Genomic DNA, 19,049 nt, shown 5'->3' on the forward strand with positions numbered 1-19,049 from the left:
CTAAGGGAGGAGAAAAAACATGAGAAACACTTGTGAAGTTCACAGTCCAGAGGCACAGGTTCACTGAAAGACTCAGACCTGTCCATAGGACTAAAGAACACTTCCCCTTCCCACAACACCTCACCACCACATTTCTAAAGGTCTATTTACAGCAGTTCTCTTATCTGGTTCATCATGTCCAGCTCTCAAGAAAACAGATAAGGTTATACTAAAAACTAAAAAACACAGTTGGAAAAACGGAGAAAGTATCAGAACCATACATGTCAGGGATACTGAAATTATCAGACCAGGAGTTTAAAACAACTATGATTAATATGCTAAGGGCTCTAATAGATGAAGCAGACAGTATGCAAGAACAGATGGGAGATGGAAGCAGAGAGACAGCAATCCTAAGAAAAAAATAAAAATAAATGCTGGAATGAAAAAAACAACAACACTGTAACAAAAATGAATAAATGCCTTTAATGGGCTTATTAGTACACTGGACATAGCTGAGGGAAGAATCTCTGAGCTAGAGGATATATCAATAGAATCCTTGAAAATGAAAAAGCAAAAAGAACAAAGACAAAAAAATAACACAGAATATCCAAGGACTGTGGGACAACTACAAAAGGTATAACATATATGTAATGGAAATGCCAGAAGAAAAAGAAAAAGGAACGGAAGAAATATTTGAAACAATAATGACTAAGGATTTCCCCCAAATTAATGTCAGACACCAAACCACAGTTCCAGGAATCTCAGATAACAATAAGCAGGATAAATGCCAAACAAACAAACAAACTAACAAACCCCTACACCTAGGCATATTGTGTTCAAACAGAAAATCAAAGAATAAATCCTGAAAAAAGCAAAACTTTTTTTAAAAGCCTTATAGACTAACAAAGATAAGAATTACATCTGACTTCTCCTCAGAAACCAGGCAGTCAGAAGAGTGGAGCAAAATATTTAAAGTATTGACAGAAAAAAAATCCCCAACCTAGAATTCTATATACCGCAAAATTATCCTTCAAAAGTGAAAGAGAGATAAAGACTTTTTCAGACACACAAAAATGGAGGGAATTTTTCGCTAAGAGAGCTGTCTTGCAAGACATGTTAAAAGAAGTTCTTAAGAGAGAAGGAAAATAATATAGGTCAGAAACTAATAGGATGTACAATAGCTTTACGTAAACTATTTTCTTTGTGTGATAAGCATGTGTCAATGTAGGTTGATCAATTGTAACAACTGTACCACACTGGTGGGCGATGTTAGTAACGGGGAAGACATGCCTGTGTGGGGCCAAGAGGGCATGTAGGAAATCCCTCTAACATCCTTTCCGTTTTGTTGTGAATCTAAAATTGTTCTTTAAAAACTGTCCAAAAAAATGATTCAGGGCAGGGAAATGGGAGAAACAAATGAAACAAGATTGACATAAAAAAAATCATAATCAAAAAATCACTTTTAATTACAATAGCCTGAAATCTAACAAAACCATCCCTAAGAGCACAGTTTAAATAATATTCTGTATTACTGCACATGTTGAAAGTTTGCATAGAAAGAAAATCAATTCAATAATCAGGAGTTTTCACTAAATATGTGCTATTATTCGAGTTCCTAAGAAAGATATTAGAAGTTTTCATTAAAATATACTACAGATACCTAACATTCTATTATGGAATGTATTAAACATCCAAATATTAATTCTTTTAAGTATAAAGTATAATAATCAGAGGATTAAGGATATATTCCCAACTCCCTTATTTCTAGCAATATCAACTTCCCTAAGTTGCAGTTTTCTTAAATGAGTACAATAATACTTTTTCTAAACTATTTGAGATTTGTTTCAAGGTTAAAATGAAATAATGTATGTGAAAATGATTTCCTTTCAAACATGAAATCACAACACTCTTCAGAGAAATGGCCTCACAAAACCCTTTCTAAACCCCAACACCCTAACCCTTTTAAGCCTTTAATGTGTTCAGTCTTCTCATTAGTTCTTGGCCTCCGTGGTGTGTCTAACAACTCCTTTTAGAATGTAGAGATTTTGAAGTAAATTTATTCCCTCTATGTTTTCTCCAGATTTGGCTGGTTGGTCTCATAGATAACAAATTATAATAACAATAAATAATAATAGCCAACCTATATTTAGCTCTTACTATGTGCTGGGCATTGTGCTAAGCACTTTATACTATTATCTCATTTAATCTTTGCAATAACTCCATAGAGTAAATGTTATTATTATCCCCACTTTACATACAGTTGTGGTATCTCAGACTGGTTAGGTAACTTGCAAAATGTCAAAAACTAAGAGGTGAAGACTGATTCTTAGCAGCCCCATCTAAGTTGTGCTCTTATCTACTGGGCCGCAAAGAGACATATATTACTAAGTGGGATTTCTTCTTTCTTCTCCAAGAAGAAAAGTGAATTTCCACATTATGGAATATTTAACTACAAGTACAAGTATTCCCAAGATTTCTCTCTTCCCCACTCCAGCCCCAGAACACTTGGGTTTTCCTTGTTCACAACACTGAAATTCTAACGGGGATCAAACAACTCTCATTTCCCTCAGAGACCAATTGAAGCTTATTCATTTTCTCCTTAACCAAATATTCAAGTTTACAAAGCACTAGTAATTAACTGCAATATTTATTAAAGGAATTAATAAAACTAGATTTTTAAAAATAGATTTTAAGTCATTTACCCTCCCAGTATCACAAATAGAGCCACTTTTGACCATCATTGGATCTTCTCTACCCGTCGTTGTGTAGTGCATAGTTATACATACAGTATTTCGTACAAAAGCATAAATCACAGAAGCACCGTCTCGAAGGAAAGGAGTTTGAAAGGGGTAGGTACAAATTAATCTGCCACATATAAGATTCCTGCAAACATAATAAATTATATGATTATTATGCATTAGGCATTTATTAGGAATGCATCAGATTGCTTTCTTTGACAAAAAAGTAAAAATAAACAATGGTTCTAGATTTATGGCAGTATATCTAAGGAAAGTGTAACACTTTAATGCTAACATTTAAAGTAAAAAGGAAAGCCATTGATACAGGCTTAATAAGCCTGTAACACAAGAAAGATGCCAAGGCTACAGATTTTGATTTCAGATTTACTCCCATACACATGTGATACTTGAAACCACTGGAATGAATGACATATATAGAGAAAAACTAAAAACAGAATCTTACAGAACATAAGAGAAGTATCTTTAATATTTGCATAGCATACCTCCATGCACAAAATTTATATCTGTTTCCTTCTCTACCACAGTTCCCAAACCTATCAGTTTGAGACTGTATTTCTTCATAGCAGGCAAATGGAGCATTTTTTGAACCTGTCAAAGTTAGAAATATATTTGGATTAAAACTTCCTTTTTTTCCATCTTCCTCAATTTCCTCATATATTTATGTTTCTTATGCTTTTTTCTCTATTATTATCATCTATTCAAAAGTTTCCTAGTGACGTTGTAAGAAAAGAGAAATGATTAAAGTGAAAAGTAATGCTCATGGTTATTTCTCCTTTTACTTCATTTTCAGTCATTTCCATCACAAAAGATATTATGAGGATAGGGGAGAGCTATAGAAGTGTAAACCTTGAGAGGGCTCTATGAAAGAAGACAAGAGAGAGAAAACTATACTTGTTCTCCTAGATTCTGAGTAGGAATTTATAAAAAGCCAGGTGTATAAAAAAATCTCATTAAAGAAACCTCGTATCTTCAGAAAGTCTGAAGTGAAGGGACCAAAATTGCCAAACTATAAATTTACCTATTTTTCCTTCATTACTATATTAGTTTTATAATCATTGTGTAAGAAATTACCAATATATTGGCACCTTAAAACAACACCCACGTCACAGTTTCTGTAAGTCAGGAGCCTGGCAAAGCACAAGCAGGTTCTCTGTGCAGGGTTTCACTAGGCTGAAATAAAGTTCTTGGCTGGGGTTACAGTCTCATTTGAGGCTGGAGTCCTCTTCCAATCTCACTGGTCATTGGAAGAATTCATTTTTTTGCACCCATTTCTCCACTGTCTTACTATCTGCCAGGGGTTGCTCTTGGCCCCTCAGGTCCTAGTCACATGGCCCTCTCACAACAATGGCAGCTTATTTCTGCCAAGCCAGCAAGAGAATCTTCTGACATCTTCCATCTTCTAAAGGCTCACATTATTAGGTGAGGCCCCACTCAGAATGATCTCCCTTTTAATTAATTCAAAGTTGACTAATTATGGACCTTAATTATATCTTTAAAATTCCTTCATATTTACTATATAATCTAATCATAGGAATGATATTCCATCATATATTCACTGGTTCTCCCCCATCTCAGAGAGGGGATTATCCAAGAAATGTACACCAGAAGAATATTGGGGGCCATCTTAGAATTCCACCTAGCACAGTTACCTTCTCCAAAATGAACCTTGCTAAGTCTAACTGCCCATCTATAAAATATAAAAGTAGGTAATAATATCTACCTCAGTGGATTGTTATGAAACTTAATTAAGATGATGTTTATTTAGTCACTCATTTTTAATTAATTTATTTATTTATTTTTGGTTGCGTTGGGTCTTCGTTGCTGTACATGGGCTTTCTCTAGTTGTGGCGAGCGGGGGCTACTCTTCACCGTGGTGCGCAGGCTTCTCATTGCGGTGGCTTCTCTTGTTGCAGAGCACGGGCTCTAGGCTCGCAGGCAGTAGCGCGGAGGCTCAGTAGTTGTGGCGCATGGGCTTAGTTGCTGCACGGCACGTGGGATCTTCCTGGACCAGGGCTCGAACCTGTGTCCCCTGCATTGGCAGGCGGATTTTCAACCACTGCGCCACCAGGGAAGTCCCATATTTAGTCACTCTTAATTCCCATCTAATCCTTCTCCATTTTCTTTTGAGATTAAGGTTTCTCCTATTTACCAGCTCTTTCTATGATTTACATTTTCCCCGCCATTCCCTTTAATTTTTTACCTTCTCCTAATTCTATCTCTTTCCACCATTTTTAAACATTGGTCCATCAAAGGTGCTTGTATACATACCGTGAGGACAGGTAATGGTATTTCTGAGTATTCACAATGTTTATTAGCTCAGTTGAATCTGAGAATACCAGGTTAGGAATGCTCTTCATCCAGGCCAATTTTTACTCATTCAAATAGTGCTTCTAAAGGTACCAATGAGCCCTGTATTTAATTTCTCCCTTGAATACCCTCTCTCATTAGTGTTAGAGACTTTCTCTCAGCTCAGTCTGGGTTTTCCAAGGTGATATGGAAACACCAAAAGGGCAACACTTTGAAAATGTGAAATCACATGTCAAATATTTCCTTAAATCCAGTATACTGACCAAGTCTACAAAGTAAGAGAATTTGCCCTTCCATAGTCCAAATAGTGTATTTAGATTCCTTCTAACCTATTATCAAATGCTATGAAGTACCACAAAATAGTAGATGGACTTTCATAGACAGATGTGCATGGCTGGTACTAGGTCGGTAAATGTGGGTGCTGGAAAACTATTGCAAGTAATTTAGGCAAGACTCATAAATAGCACTGCAGAGTAGGGAGTTTGAGGTTATACTCCCTTGACCACTATTAGAGACGACTAGTTTACGTTTCCAGTTAGATGGACTAGAAGGCCACCCCATCTCAACTGTAATAAAGGGAGCCACTGAAATGTTAGCTAAAGTTTTACCTTTCATAACCTGACATCTTTCTCACCTCATCTCATGACTAATAGGCATTTGCAACTTAACATATCCTAAAACCAAATTCTGTTCTACACCCTAGGCTTCTTTATAGAACCATTAGTCAACCAATGTTCAGGCCAAAACTTAGGAAGAATTCTTGATTTCTTTTTTCCCCCCTCACTACCTGCCTCCACCGTCTAATCCAAGTATTACGGACACTGCCCCTAAATACAGCCTGAGCATGACCACTTCTCATTTTCTGCACAGCCACCACTCTAGCCTGTGCTATCATCAGTTCTCTTCTAATATGCTACCATAGCTTCTAAACGACTCCCCACTTCCACTCTCCATAGTACATTCCCCATATCGTTAGTCAGAGTGATCTTTTTAAAAAATGAAAATACATCAGGCTCTTACTTAAATATCTCTAGTGGTTTCCCGTTACATTACAAATAAAATCCAATTTTCTTGCCATGGTCCTTACTCAGCCTGGTTCACTACCTTTCAGCCACACTGCCCTTCTTTTCATCCTTGAACTCACCAAATTCATTCCTAACTCAGAACCATAACATTTGCTGCATTTCTCTGCCCAAAATGCTCTTTCCTAAGATCATCTTTTGGCTGACTTCTTCTTAATATTAAAGTTTCTACTCAAATTTCACTTCCACACAGAAACCATCTCTGAACACCCTGTCTGAACAGCCTCACCTTCATCATCAGTCTTTTTCCTATCACTCTGTTTGTTGTTGCTTTGTTTGGGGGATTTTTTGTTGTTGTTGTTGTTATCATAACATTCACCACTAATGGACATGATTACATTTATTTATTTATTTACTAATTTTTTACTGTTTATGCCTGAACCCTTCACTGTAATATAACCTCCATAAGAATAGGAATCTTTTTTTTTTTGTCTTTTCCATCACTGGGTTTCCAGTCCTAGAAGAATGCCTTACCCAACTAAGGTGATAAATAAATATTTATTGAATGAATGAAAAAAATCAGCACCTTGGGGAACACATTCCATGATCTATCTGCCTTTCTTATGGAGTTTGACAACCAAAATCAAAACCTCCAATAGGAATTATACCTACTCTATTTGAAGCAATAGAGATTTTTAAAGATTAACATTTGAAACAAACTCCTTAGTGATCTCTCCCAAATTATGTTTCCAATGTCACCTCACTAATTTCATTAGTTTCTGTTTTGTGGCCTTCTAAATATTTTTTATTGAAAGAGGCAATATCAATTCTACATTTTTCAAATAACTTGTAGATAGAACCAATTAAAAATTTCCACAAATTCATGATAAGAAGTAAGAGTTGAAATTTTTTCCTCATGGCTCCTAAAACAGTCCTAAGAGATCTTTAAGATAAATAAGCATAAACTTACTTATACAATCTGAAGCCACTTGAGCTATATAATTCTTTTCCATCTCCAATAAACTATAGGTTATTACTGTAACACCAACTGAAATAATGGAGAAATAACTATTTTCAAAGAAGTCCAGGAAATTCATCACTAATTATGAGAATAACAAGAGACAGATTAAATGAAATATTTATTATGTTGGAACTCAAGGAAGAAATGTAAGTAAAGCTTATCTCTCTACCTCTTGTTTTCATTTATGTTTATACTCCAGCTTCATTTTTCTGTCTCATTGAGGCCCATTTTTTTCCACATGGTCAAAAACATAGCTGCCCAAAACTCTGGAGCTTTATTTATGATAATTTTGAGTCCTTAGAGGGAAAACTCTAAGGAGAAGAGAGAAGAGAACAAAAGATGAAGGGAAGAAAAAAGACCTACAAAAACAAACACAAAACAATTAAGAAAATGGCAATAAAAACATACATATTGATAATTACCTTAAATGTAAATGAATTAAATGCTACAACCAAAAGACACAGACTGGCTGAATAAATACAAAAACAAGACCCATATACACACTGTCCACAAGAGAGCCATTTCAGACCTAGGGACACATACAGACTGAAAGTGAGGGGCAAATGGAAATAAGAAGAAAGCTGGAGTAGCAGTACTCATATCAGACAAAATAGACTTTAAAATAAAGACTGTTACAAGAGACAAGGAAGGACACTACATAATGATCAAGGGATCAATTGAAGAAGATGTAACAGTTGTGAATATAGATGCACCTAACATGCAGCTCAATATATAAGGCAAATGTTAAGCCATAAAAGGGAAAATCAATAGTAACACAATAATTATGGGGGACTTTAACATCGCACTTACACCAAAGGACAGATCATCCAGACAGAATATTAATAAGAAAACACAAGCCTTAAATGAAACATTAGATCAGAGAGATTAATTGATATTTACAGGACATTCCATCTGAAAGCAGCAGTATACATTTTCTTCTCAAGTGCACACAGAACATTCTCCAGGATAGATCAGATCTTGAGTCACAAATCAAGCCTTGGTAAATTTAAGAAAATTGAAATCATATCAAGTATGCTTCCTGACCACAATGCTATGAGATTAGAAATTAAATACAGGAAAAGAAACTATAAAAACCACAAACACATGGAGGCTAAACAATATGTTACTAAGTAATCAATGGATCACTGAAGAAATCAAAGAGGAAATCTAAAAATACCTAGAGACAAATAACAACAAAAACACGACCATCCAAAACCTATGGAATGCAGCAAAAGCAGTTCTAAGAAGGAAGTTTACAGCAATACAATCTCACCTCAAGAAACAAGAAAAATCTCAAATAAACAACCTAACCTTACACCTGAAGCAACTAGAGAAAGAAGAACAAACAAAACCCAAAGTTAGTAGAAGGAAAGAAATCATAAAGATCAGAGCAGAAATAAATGAAATAGAGACCAAAAAAACCAATAGCAAAGACCAATGAAACTGAAAGCTGGTTCTGAAAAGATAAGCAAAATTGATAAGCCTTTAGCCAGACTCATAAAGAAAAAGGGGAGAGGACTCAAGTCAATAAAATGAAAAAGGAGAAGTCATAATGGACACCACAGAATACAAAGGATCATAAGAGACTACTACAAGCAACTAACCATACCCCAATAAAATGGACAACCTAGAAGAAATGGACAAATTCTTAGAAAGATACAACCTTCCAAGATTGAACCAGGAAGAAATAAAAAATATGAACAGACTAACCACAAGTACTGAAATTGAAACTGTGATTAAAAATCTTCCAACAGGCCTTCTAAATACGTCCTTCCACTCACTTCCTTCTCTTTTCTCTTGTCTGCCATCCTATGTGTGGTTGAATTTGCTCCTCGCCATGTCTTCTCACAAGACTTTCAGGATCAAGTGATTCCTGGCCAAAAACAAAAGCAGAATCATCCCATTCCCCAATGGATTTGAATAAAAACTGGTAATAAAATCAGATACAACTCCAAGAGAAGACATTGGAGAAGAACTAAGCTGGGTCTATAAGGAACCTCACGTGAAGTGTCACACATTTATGCCATCAAGGTCAATTGCGTCTTACTGTATCAGAACATCACTAGTGTCTGGAACAGCTGCCTGTGTTTGATGGGAAAAATGGAATGGCTCTCTCCTCTTTTCTTGATCTTTCCTCACCACTGCTCACTGTGTAGCTCAGTAATAAATATGTGAAATATTTTGTTGGAAAAAAAAAAATCTTCCAACAAAAAAAAGGCAAGGACCAGATGACTTCACAGGCAAATTCTATCAAACATTTAGAGAAGAGTTAACACGTACCCTTCTGAAACTCTTCCAAAAAATTGCATAGGAAGGAACACAGCCAAGCTCATTCTAAGAGGCCACTATCATCCTGATACCAAAACCAGACAAAGATATCACAAAAAAAGAAAATTACAGACCCATATCACTGATGAACATAGACACAAAAATCCTCAACAAAATACTAGCAAACAGAATCCAACACCACATTAAAAGGATCATACACCATGATCAAGTGGAATTTACCCTAGGGATGAAAGGATTTTTCAATATCCGCAGATCAATCAGTGTGATACACCACATCAACAAATTGAAGAATAAAAACCATATGATCATCTCAATAGATGCAGAAAGAACTTTTGACAAAATTCAACACTGATTTATGATTTAAAAAAAAAACTCTCCAGAATGTGGGGAGAGAGGGGACCTACCTCAACATAATAAAGATCATATATGACAAACCCACAGCAAACATCATCCTCCATGGTGAAAAGCAGAAAGCATTTCCTGTAAGATCAGGAACAAGTCAAGGATGTCCACTCTCGCCACTTTTATTCCACATAGTTTTGGAAGCCCTAGCCACAGCAATCAGAGAAGGAAAAGAAGTAAAAGGAACACAACTTGGAAAAGAAGTAAAACTGCCACTGTTTGCAGATGACATGATAGTATACATAGAAAACCCTAAAGATGTTACCAGAAAACTACTAGAGCTCATCAATGAATTAGGTAAAGTTGCAGGATACAAAACTAATGTAAAGAAATCTGTTGCACACCTATACACTAACAATGAAAGATCAGAAAGAGATATCAAGAAAACAATCCCATATACTAACGCATCAAAAAGAACAAATTGCCTAGGTATAAACCTACCTAAGGAGGCAAGAGATCTGTACTCCAAAAACTATAAGATACTGATGAAAGAAATAGAAGATGACACAAACAGATGGAGAGATATACCATGTTCTTGGATTGGAAGAATCAATATTGTGAAAATGACTATACTACCCAAAGCAAGTTACAGGTTCAATGCAATCCCTATCAAATTACCGATGGCATTTTTCACAGAATTAGAGCAAAACATTTTACAATTTGTATGGAAACAGGAAAGACCCTGAATGTCCAAAGCAATCTTGAGAAAGAAAAACAAAGCTGGAGGAATCAGGCTCCCTGACTTCAGACTATACTACAAAGCTACAGTCATCAAAACAGTGTGGTACTGGTACAAGAACAGAAATATAGATCAATAGAACAGATAGAAAGTCCAGAAATAAATCCACACACTTATGCTCACCTAATCTACAACAAACGAGGCAAGAATATACAGTGGAGAAAAGACAGTCTCTTCAATAAGTCGTGCTGGGAAAGCTGGACAGCTACATGTAAAAGAATGAAATTAGAACACTCCCTAACACCATACACAAATATAAATTCAAAATGGATTAAAGACCTAAATGTAAGGCTGGATACTATAAAACTTTTGAGGAAAACATAGGGAGAACACTCTCTGACATAAATCGCAGCAAGATCTTTTTCAATCCACCTCCTAGAGTAATGGAAATAAAAACAAAAATAAACAAATGGGACCTAATTAAACTTAAAAGCTTTTACACAGCAAAGGAAATGATAAACAAAAGTAAAAGACAACCCTCAGAATGGGAGAAAATATTTGCACATGAAGCCACCAACAAGGGATTAATCTCTAAAACATACAAACACCTCAGGCAGCTCAATATCAGAAAAAAAAAAAACCCAATCAAAAAATGGGTGGAAGATCTAAATAGACATTTCTCCAAAGAAGACATACAGATGGTTAAAAAGCACATGAAAAGATGCTCAATATCAGTAATTATTATAGATATACAAATCAAAACTACAATGAGGTATCACCACACACAGGTCAAAATGGCCATCATCAAAAATCTACAAACAATAAGTGCTGGAGAGGGTTTGGAGAAAAGGGAACCCTCCTACACTGTTGGTGGGAATGAAAACTGGTACAGCCACTATGGAGAACAGTATGGAGGTTCCTTAAAAAACTGAAAATAGAGCTACCATATGATCCAGCAATACCAGTCCTGGGCATATATCTGGAGAAAACCAAAATTCAAAAAGATACATGCACCCCAATGTTCACTGCAGCACACTATTCACAATAGCCAGGACATGGAAGCAACCTAAATGTCCATCAACAGAGGAATGGATAAAGAAGATGTGGTACATATATACAATGGAATATTACTCAGCCATAAAAAAGAACAAAATAATGTCATTTCCAGCAACAAGGATGGAGCTAGAGACTGTCATACTGAGTGAAGTGGGTCAGACACAGAAAAACAAATGTCATATGATATCACTTATATATGGAATCTAAGAAGAGGTTATAAATGAACTTACCTACAAAACAGAAATAGAGTTACAGATGTAGAAAATAAACTTATGGTTTCCAGGGTGTAAGGGGCAGGGGGGGGGATAAACTGGAAGATTGGGATAGACATATACACACTACTATATATAAAGTAGGTAACTAATAAGGACCTACTGAATAGCACATATGGGAAAAGAATCTAAAAAAGAGTAGATATACAGATACGTATAACAGATTCACTCTGCAGTACATGTGAAACTAACAGAACACTGTAAATCAACTACACTCCAATAAAAATTTTTGAAAAGTTAAATAAATTAATTAATTAAAATTAAAAAATAAAAGTTAAATCAAAACCTCAGAGAAAAACAGGAAAATAAGTGGATGACTTTGGAGTAGGCAAATACTTCTTAGAAAAACTATAGAAAAAATCTGATGAACTAAACTTCTTCAAAATTAAAGTTTTCTTATCAAAAATCACCATTAAAAATGTACACGGGAAACTGCATATTGGGAAAAAAATACAATACTTATATCTTAAAATGCATTTGAATATAGAATGTATAAATTACACACATAAATAATAAAAAGGCAAAAACCCAATTAAAAATGGGCAAAGATGTGAACAAACACTACAAACGGAAAATATATATATTCCACATATCATATATGTAGTCAATAAGCACCAAATAATGTGCTCAACATCTTTGATATCAATCATGATAGAAATGCAAATTAAAGCCAGAATCAACTACCATTTTACAACCAATACAATGACTAAAATTAAAAAGATTCACAACATCAAATGTCACCAAGAACATGGAGCAACTGAAGTTCTCATGTTGCTGATAGAGATAAGAAGTAGTATAATGACTTTAGAAAACCGTGAGCAGGTTTCTCATAAAATTAAGCATACAGCTACTCTTAAAACAGCAGTTCCACTCCAAAATCTTTACTCAGGAGAAACAAAAACATATATTTACAAAAAGACTTATATATGAAGCCTCATAACACCTCTATTCATAATAGAAAAAAAAACTAGAAACAATCCAAATGTCCATAAATATGAGAATATAAAAACTATTTGTAGAATATTCATACGATGAAATACTTCATTTATATGAAGTTCAAGAACAGGTAAAATTAACATATGATAATAGGAAAGATAACCGTTATTGCCGTAAAGAAACTGACTGAAAAGAGATAGAAAGGAACTTACTGAGCTGATGAAAATTTTCTACTCTTTAACTGAAGTGAGGATTACATCAAAATATACACTTCAGATCTATGAAGTTCACTTTATACAATTATATCCCAATTTTTAAAAGTTCATGGTTAATGCTGCTAGTAGAAATATGATATCTCAAAGGTAAATCCATATCCGCATTATGTCTCTATTCCAGTGAGAGGAAATGTATATGTTATATGCTGCCCTTTATACGTTGGGAGAGATCTAATGTCATCAAGTTGGCACAGTGGCTGGCCAGTCTGTCATAGCATTGTGCTATATCAGAATCTGAATTTTGGCCCATTGCTGTTGACTTAGCCCATGGTTGTTAACCAAGCAACAAAAGTAATCAGATCATCTTGCTGAGGGAAATTCTATTTTTGAACCCACACATTGTCTCCATCCCTGCAGCCATAAACTTTTTGTACATGGGTTCGCTATGAAAGTACTAGGGTACCTGGAGAAAAATGCTAGCATTCACAGGACAGATAATGTTATTTATCTGATTATACATAGCCTCCTCTATGTGGCATGTCCTGTGTTGAACTTTACATGCAACACAAATATCTTCACATTCCATGCTCTGACAGGCACAACCACATACATCTTCTCCAGAACTTCTTGTCATCAATTTTTTAATATTATTTTTTCAAGTCCTAATTAATTGCACATGATTAGCCACCGTCAAATATCAATACTGCCTCTGAATTCCTCTTTCGGGCAAAGTAGAAAACCACATACACTGCTAGAATTCTACACAATAAGAGAATTTTCCTACATCATTTTTCAAAAACACCTCTGAGAGAGGTTATAATCATGCAGAGGGAATCCACTTCCAAGTGGTGTCAAATACTGAGCAGACTCATCTGCACCAGGCCTTAATTTCTTCTTCCTCCAGCAACTAGTTACAGTAAACTTCCCATAAAGCCATAGAAATGCATTGAGAAAGGATTAGCAGATGGCTTAGGACTTTTAGCCACCTGCTCATACAACTTACTTAGATCTTCCTCTTTGATGCTTTGCACATCTTGGTATTTCACATAGCATTGTTTTCATGATGGGCAGCTCAGGTTTCATAATTTGGGGAGAACTGAGATTCATCTGCCTTCCTTAAATATGATGTACTTTCTCCAGGTTGCCACAGTCTCCACAATTCCGTCATGACTCCTTGACACAAAGCTGAGAATCAGATTCCCTTTACCATCATGCTTGCACTATTTTTTTGTTTGTTTTACAATAAATATTTTTCATAACTCATGTCTTGATCTAAAGTATTCTTACACTCTACTTCTTGCTATAAGAAACCAGCTCCCATCATAAAGACTGAAAAATGCCAGATATTACCTTTCTAAACCTCCTTTGCAGCCAGATCCTGGGCATGTGGCCCAATCATGGCCAGTGGTCCTGAGGGAAGTTATGCTAAGGACTTCTGGAAAAGATTGTTCTTTCTTGTAAAAGAGATAAGTAGAACTATATAAGCCCCCTTTCCCTATCTTTGAACAAAGAACCTACCAGGTCATCACAAAGGGGAAAGTCAAGAGAATGATGGGGAAGTCATCAAGTCCAGAAACTTGACAATGATGGAAGTCAATGATCAAATTCTACAAGCATCTCGTCTTTTTTTAATACACATGCAAAATAAATCCCTAATATTTAATCCCTTTTCTTCAGGCAGTCTATTAATGTGGAAAAAAGATCGCTAACTAATATAACATTCAAATCCTCGCTTTGGAGACAGACATACGAGCTGCTTGCAAAAGCAAAGTACAGTGGTAAAAGATCCTTTCATTGTTCATTTATTCAATTATTGATCAACTATATTGTGCCAGGTATTAATCTATGCACTGGAATTACAGCAATGGACATAAAATTCAGAAGTTAGCTTGGGAGCACTGAGCAAAAATAGGCACTGATTATTGATGGAATTTAGTAATGAGATATCTAGTAGATGTAAGAACAAGAACCATCTAAAAATGAAGACAGATTAATAATCAAGCACTAATTATGGATCATCTGCCAAGACAAACATAGATGTAAAAATCCTTAACAAAATACTAGCAAACTGACTCCAGAAATGCATTAAAAGGATCATACACTATGATCAAGTGGGATTTAGCCCAGGGATGCAAGGATTTTTCAATATCCGCAATTCAATCAATGTGATACACTATATTAACAAGTTGAAAAATAAAAACCATATGATCATCTCAATAGATGCAGAAAAAGCTTTTAATAAAACTGAACATCCATTTATGATAAAAAAACTCTTCAGAAAGTGGGCACAGATGGAACACACCTCAACATAATAAAGGCCACGTATGACAAACACACAGCTAACATCATACTCAACAGTGAAAAGCTGAAAGCATTCCATCTAAGATCAGAAATAAGACAAGGATGCCCACTCTCACCACTTATATTCAACATAGTTTTGGAAGTCTTAGCCACAGCAATCAGACAAGAAAAAGAAATAAAAGGAATCCAAATTGGAAAAGAAGTAAAACTGTCACACTGTTTGCAGATGACATGATATGACACATAGAAAATCCTAAAGAGACTACCAACAAACTCCTAGAGTTCATCAATGAATTTGATAAAGTTGCTGGATACAAAAATAATATACAGAAATCTGTTGCATGTATATATACTAACAACAAACTATCAGAAAGAGAAATTAAGGAATCAATCCCATTTCCCATCACATCAAAAAAAAAAGAACCTAGGAATAAACCTACCTAAGGAGGCAAAAGACCTGTACTCAGAAAACTATAAGATGCTGGTGAACAAAACTGAAGATGACACAAAGAGATGGAATGATATACCATGTTCTTGGATTGGAAGAATCAATACTGTTAAAATGACCATTCTACCTAAGGCAATCTACAGATTCAATGCAATCCCCATCAAAATACCAATGGCATTTTTCAAAGAACTAGAAGAAATTTTTTAAAAATTTGTATGGAAACACAAAAGACCCAGAACAGCCTCAACAATCTTGAGAAAGAAGAACGCAGATGGAGGAATCCAGCTCCCTGGCTTCAGACTATACTACAAAGCTACAGTAATCAAAATAGTATGGTACTGGCACAAAAACAGAAATATAGATCACTGGAACAGGATAGAGAGCTCAGAAATAAACTCACTCATCTATGGTCAATTAATCTACAACAAAGGAGGCAAGAGAAAACACAGTCTCTTCAATAAGTGGTGCTTATTGAAAAACTTGACAGCTACATGTAAAAGAATAAAATTAGAACATTCTCTAACACCATATACAAAAATATACTCAAAATGGATTAAAGACCTAAATGTAAGACCAGATACTATGAAACTCCTAGAGGAAAACATAGGCGCAACACTCTTTGACATAAATCAAAACAATGTCTTTTCAGATCCATCTCCTAGAGTAATGGAAATAAAAACAAAAATAAACAAATGGGGCCTAATTAAACTTAAAAGCTTTTGCACAGCAAAGGAAACCATAAACAAAATGAAAAGACAACCAACATAATGGGAGAAAATGTTTGCAAATGACGCCACAGACAAGGGCTTAATTTCCAAAATACACAAACAGCTCATACACCTTAATATTAAAAAAAGAAAACAACCCAATTAAAAAATGGGCAGAAGTCCTAAATAGACATTTCTCCAAAGAAGACATACAGTTGGCCAACAGCCACATGAAAGGCTGCTCAACATCGCTAAATATTAGAGAAATGCAAATCAAAAGTGCAATGGGGTATCACCTCACACCAGTCAGAATGGTCATCATTAAAAAGTCTTCAAATAACAAATGCTGGAGAGGGTGTGGAGAAAAGAGAACCCTCCTACACTCTTGGTAGGAATGTAAATTGGTGTAGCCACTACGGAGAACAGTATGGAGGCTCCATACAAAAGTAAAAATAGAGTGACCATATGATCCTGCAGTCCCACCCCTGGGCATATATCTGGAGAAAACCATAATTCAAAATACATCCTAATGTTCATATGCACCCTAATGTTCACAGCAGCACTATTTATAATAGCCAAGACATGGAAGCAACCCCTAAATGTCCATCAACAGATGAATGGATAAAGAAGATGTGACATATACACACACACACAAATACACACACACACAAATACACACACACACAAATACACACACACACACACACTGGAATATTCCTCAGCCATAAAAAATGAAATAATGCTATTGGCAGCAACCAATAGCTGGGTGGACCTAGAGATTATCATATTAAGTGAAGTAAATCAGACAAGACAAATATCACATGATATCACTTATATGTGGAATCTAAAAAAAGGATACAAATGAACTTATTTACAAAAAGAAATAGACTCAAAGACATAGAAAGCAAACTTATGGTTACCAACGGGAATAGTGAGAAGGGGGAGATGAAGTAGGATTTGGGGATTAACAAATATACACTACTATATGTAAAACAGGTAAACGACAAGAATCTACTGTATAGCACAGGGAACTATATTCAATACCTTGTAATAACCTATAATGGAAAAGAATCTGTAAAAGAATATATATGTATCACTGAATCACTTTGCTGTGCACTTGAAACTAATACAATATTGTAAATTAACTATACCTCAATTTATGAAAAGGAAATAATGGCTGAGAACATCTCAAATCTGTGGAGAGATTTGTATATTCAAGTTCATGAAGTTCATAGAGTACCCCAAAATTTCATCCCAAAATGAGCTTCTCCAAGGCACACTATAACAAAACTATTTAAAATCAAGACAAAGAGAATTTTTAAGCAGCAGGAGAAAAATTTTGTCTCATAAAACAGAACACCCATAGGCTATTAGCAGATTTCTCAGCAGAGACCTTGCAGGCCAGCAAAGAACAGGATGATATATTTGAAGTTCTGGAAGAAAGAAACTGCCAAGCAAGAACATTTTACCCAGCAAAGTTGTCCTTCAGAAATTATGGTAAGATAAAGACTTTCTCTAATACATAAAACCTAAGGGAATTGATTGCCACTAAACCTGCCTTACAAGAAATGCTGAAAGGAGTTCATCAGGCTGAAATGAAAGGAGCTAATCAGTAACATGAAAACAAAACTATACAACACAGTGCTAAAGGCCAACGATATGGTCAAATTCATAATACTCTAAAACTGTGATATGGTGGCATATTAACTATAGTATATATAACTCTAGCATAAGGTTAAAGGACAGAAGTGTTAAAAATAGCAATACCTACAGTAATTTCTTAATGAATACAGACTGCAAAAATATGTAAATTGTGACATAAAAAACATAAAAGGAGGTGAGAAAAGGAGTACAGTTTTGCTTGCGATCAAAGTTAAATTATTAACAGCATAAAATAAACTGTTACATATATAAGATGTTTTATGTAAGTCTCATGGTAACCATAAACAAAAACCTAACAGACATACAGAATATTCCACTCAACCACAGCTTAACACACATTCTTCTCAAGCACACATGGAACATTCTCCAGGGTAAATCTTACGATACAGCATAAAACAAGTCTTAGTAAATTTAAGAAGATTGAAGTCATAGAAAATATCTTTTCCAAAAACAATGGTATGAAACTGGAAATTAATAACAGTTGGTGAACTTACCAATATATGGAAATGTATACATTAAAAAAAACACAAAGGATTGTTATAGACTATTACGAACAATTACACACCAACAAATTAGATAACCTAGAAAAAAAGGAATAAAATCCCAAAAACATACAACTGACCAAGACTAAATCTTGAAGAAATAGAAAATCAGAACAGACTAATTAGTAGTAAGGAGAATGAATCAGTAATCAAAAACCTCTCAATACAAAAAAGCCCAAGTCAGATGATTTTCCTGGTGAACTATACCAAACATTTAAAGAATTAATGCCAATCCTTCTCAAACTCTTCCAAAAAACTGAAGAAAATGGAACACTTCCAATACCATCCTACGAGGCCAGCTTTACCCAGATACCAAAGCCCCATAAGAACATACAAGAAAACTACAGAGCGATATCCCAGATAAATACAGATACAAAAATTCTCAACAAAATATTGACAAACCAAATTCAACAGAACATAAAAAGGATCAAACATCATGGGGTAAAACAGCA

General features: G+C 35.1%; 1 protein-coding gene across 1 annotated transcript in view; it reads right to left on the reverse strand.

Moving 5' to 3' along the window:
• Window positions 1-19,049, reverse strand: part of ADAM32 (ADAM metallopeptidase domain 32) — a 176,573-nt gene that overhangs the window by 29,097 nt on the left and 128,427 nt on the right. The window contains exons 15-16 of the mRNA XM_036838636.1: window positions 3,221-3,326; window positions 2,682-2,862 (exon numbers count right to left, since the gene is read on the reverse strand). Coding sequence (XP_036694531.1) covers window positions 2,682-2,862; window positions 3,221-3,326 — 287 coding nt within the window. The remainder of the gene's footprint in view (window positions 1-2,681; window positions 2,863-3,220; window positions 3,327-19,049) is intronic.

This window comes from Balaenoptera musculus, chromosome 21, assembly GCF_009873245.2.
Source record: "Balaenoptera musculus isolate JJ_BM4_2016_0621 chromosome 21, mBalMus1.pri.v3, whole genome shotgun sequence".
NCBI lineage: Eukaryota > Metazoa > Chordata > Mammalia > Artiodactyla > Balaenopteridae > Balaenoptera > Balaenoptera musculus.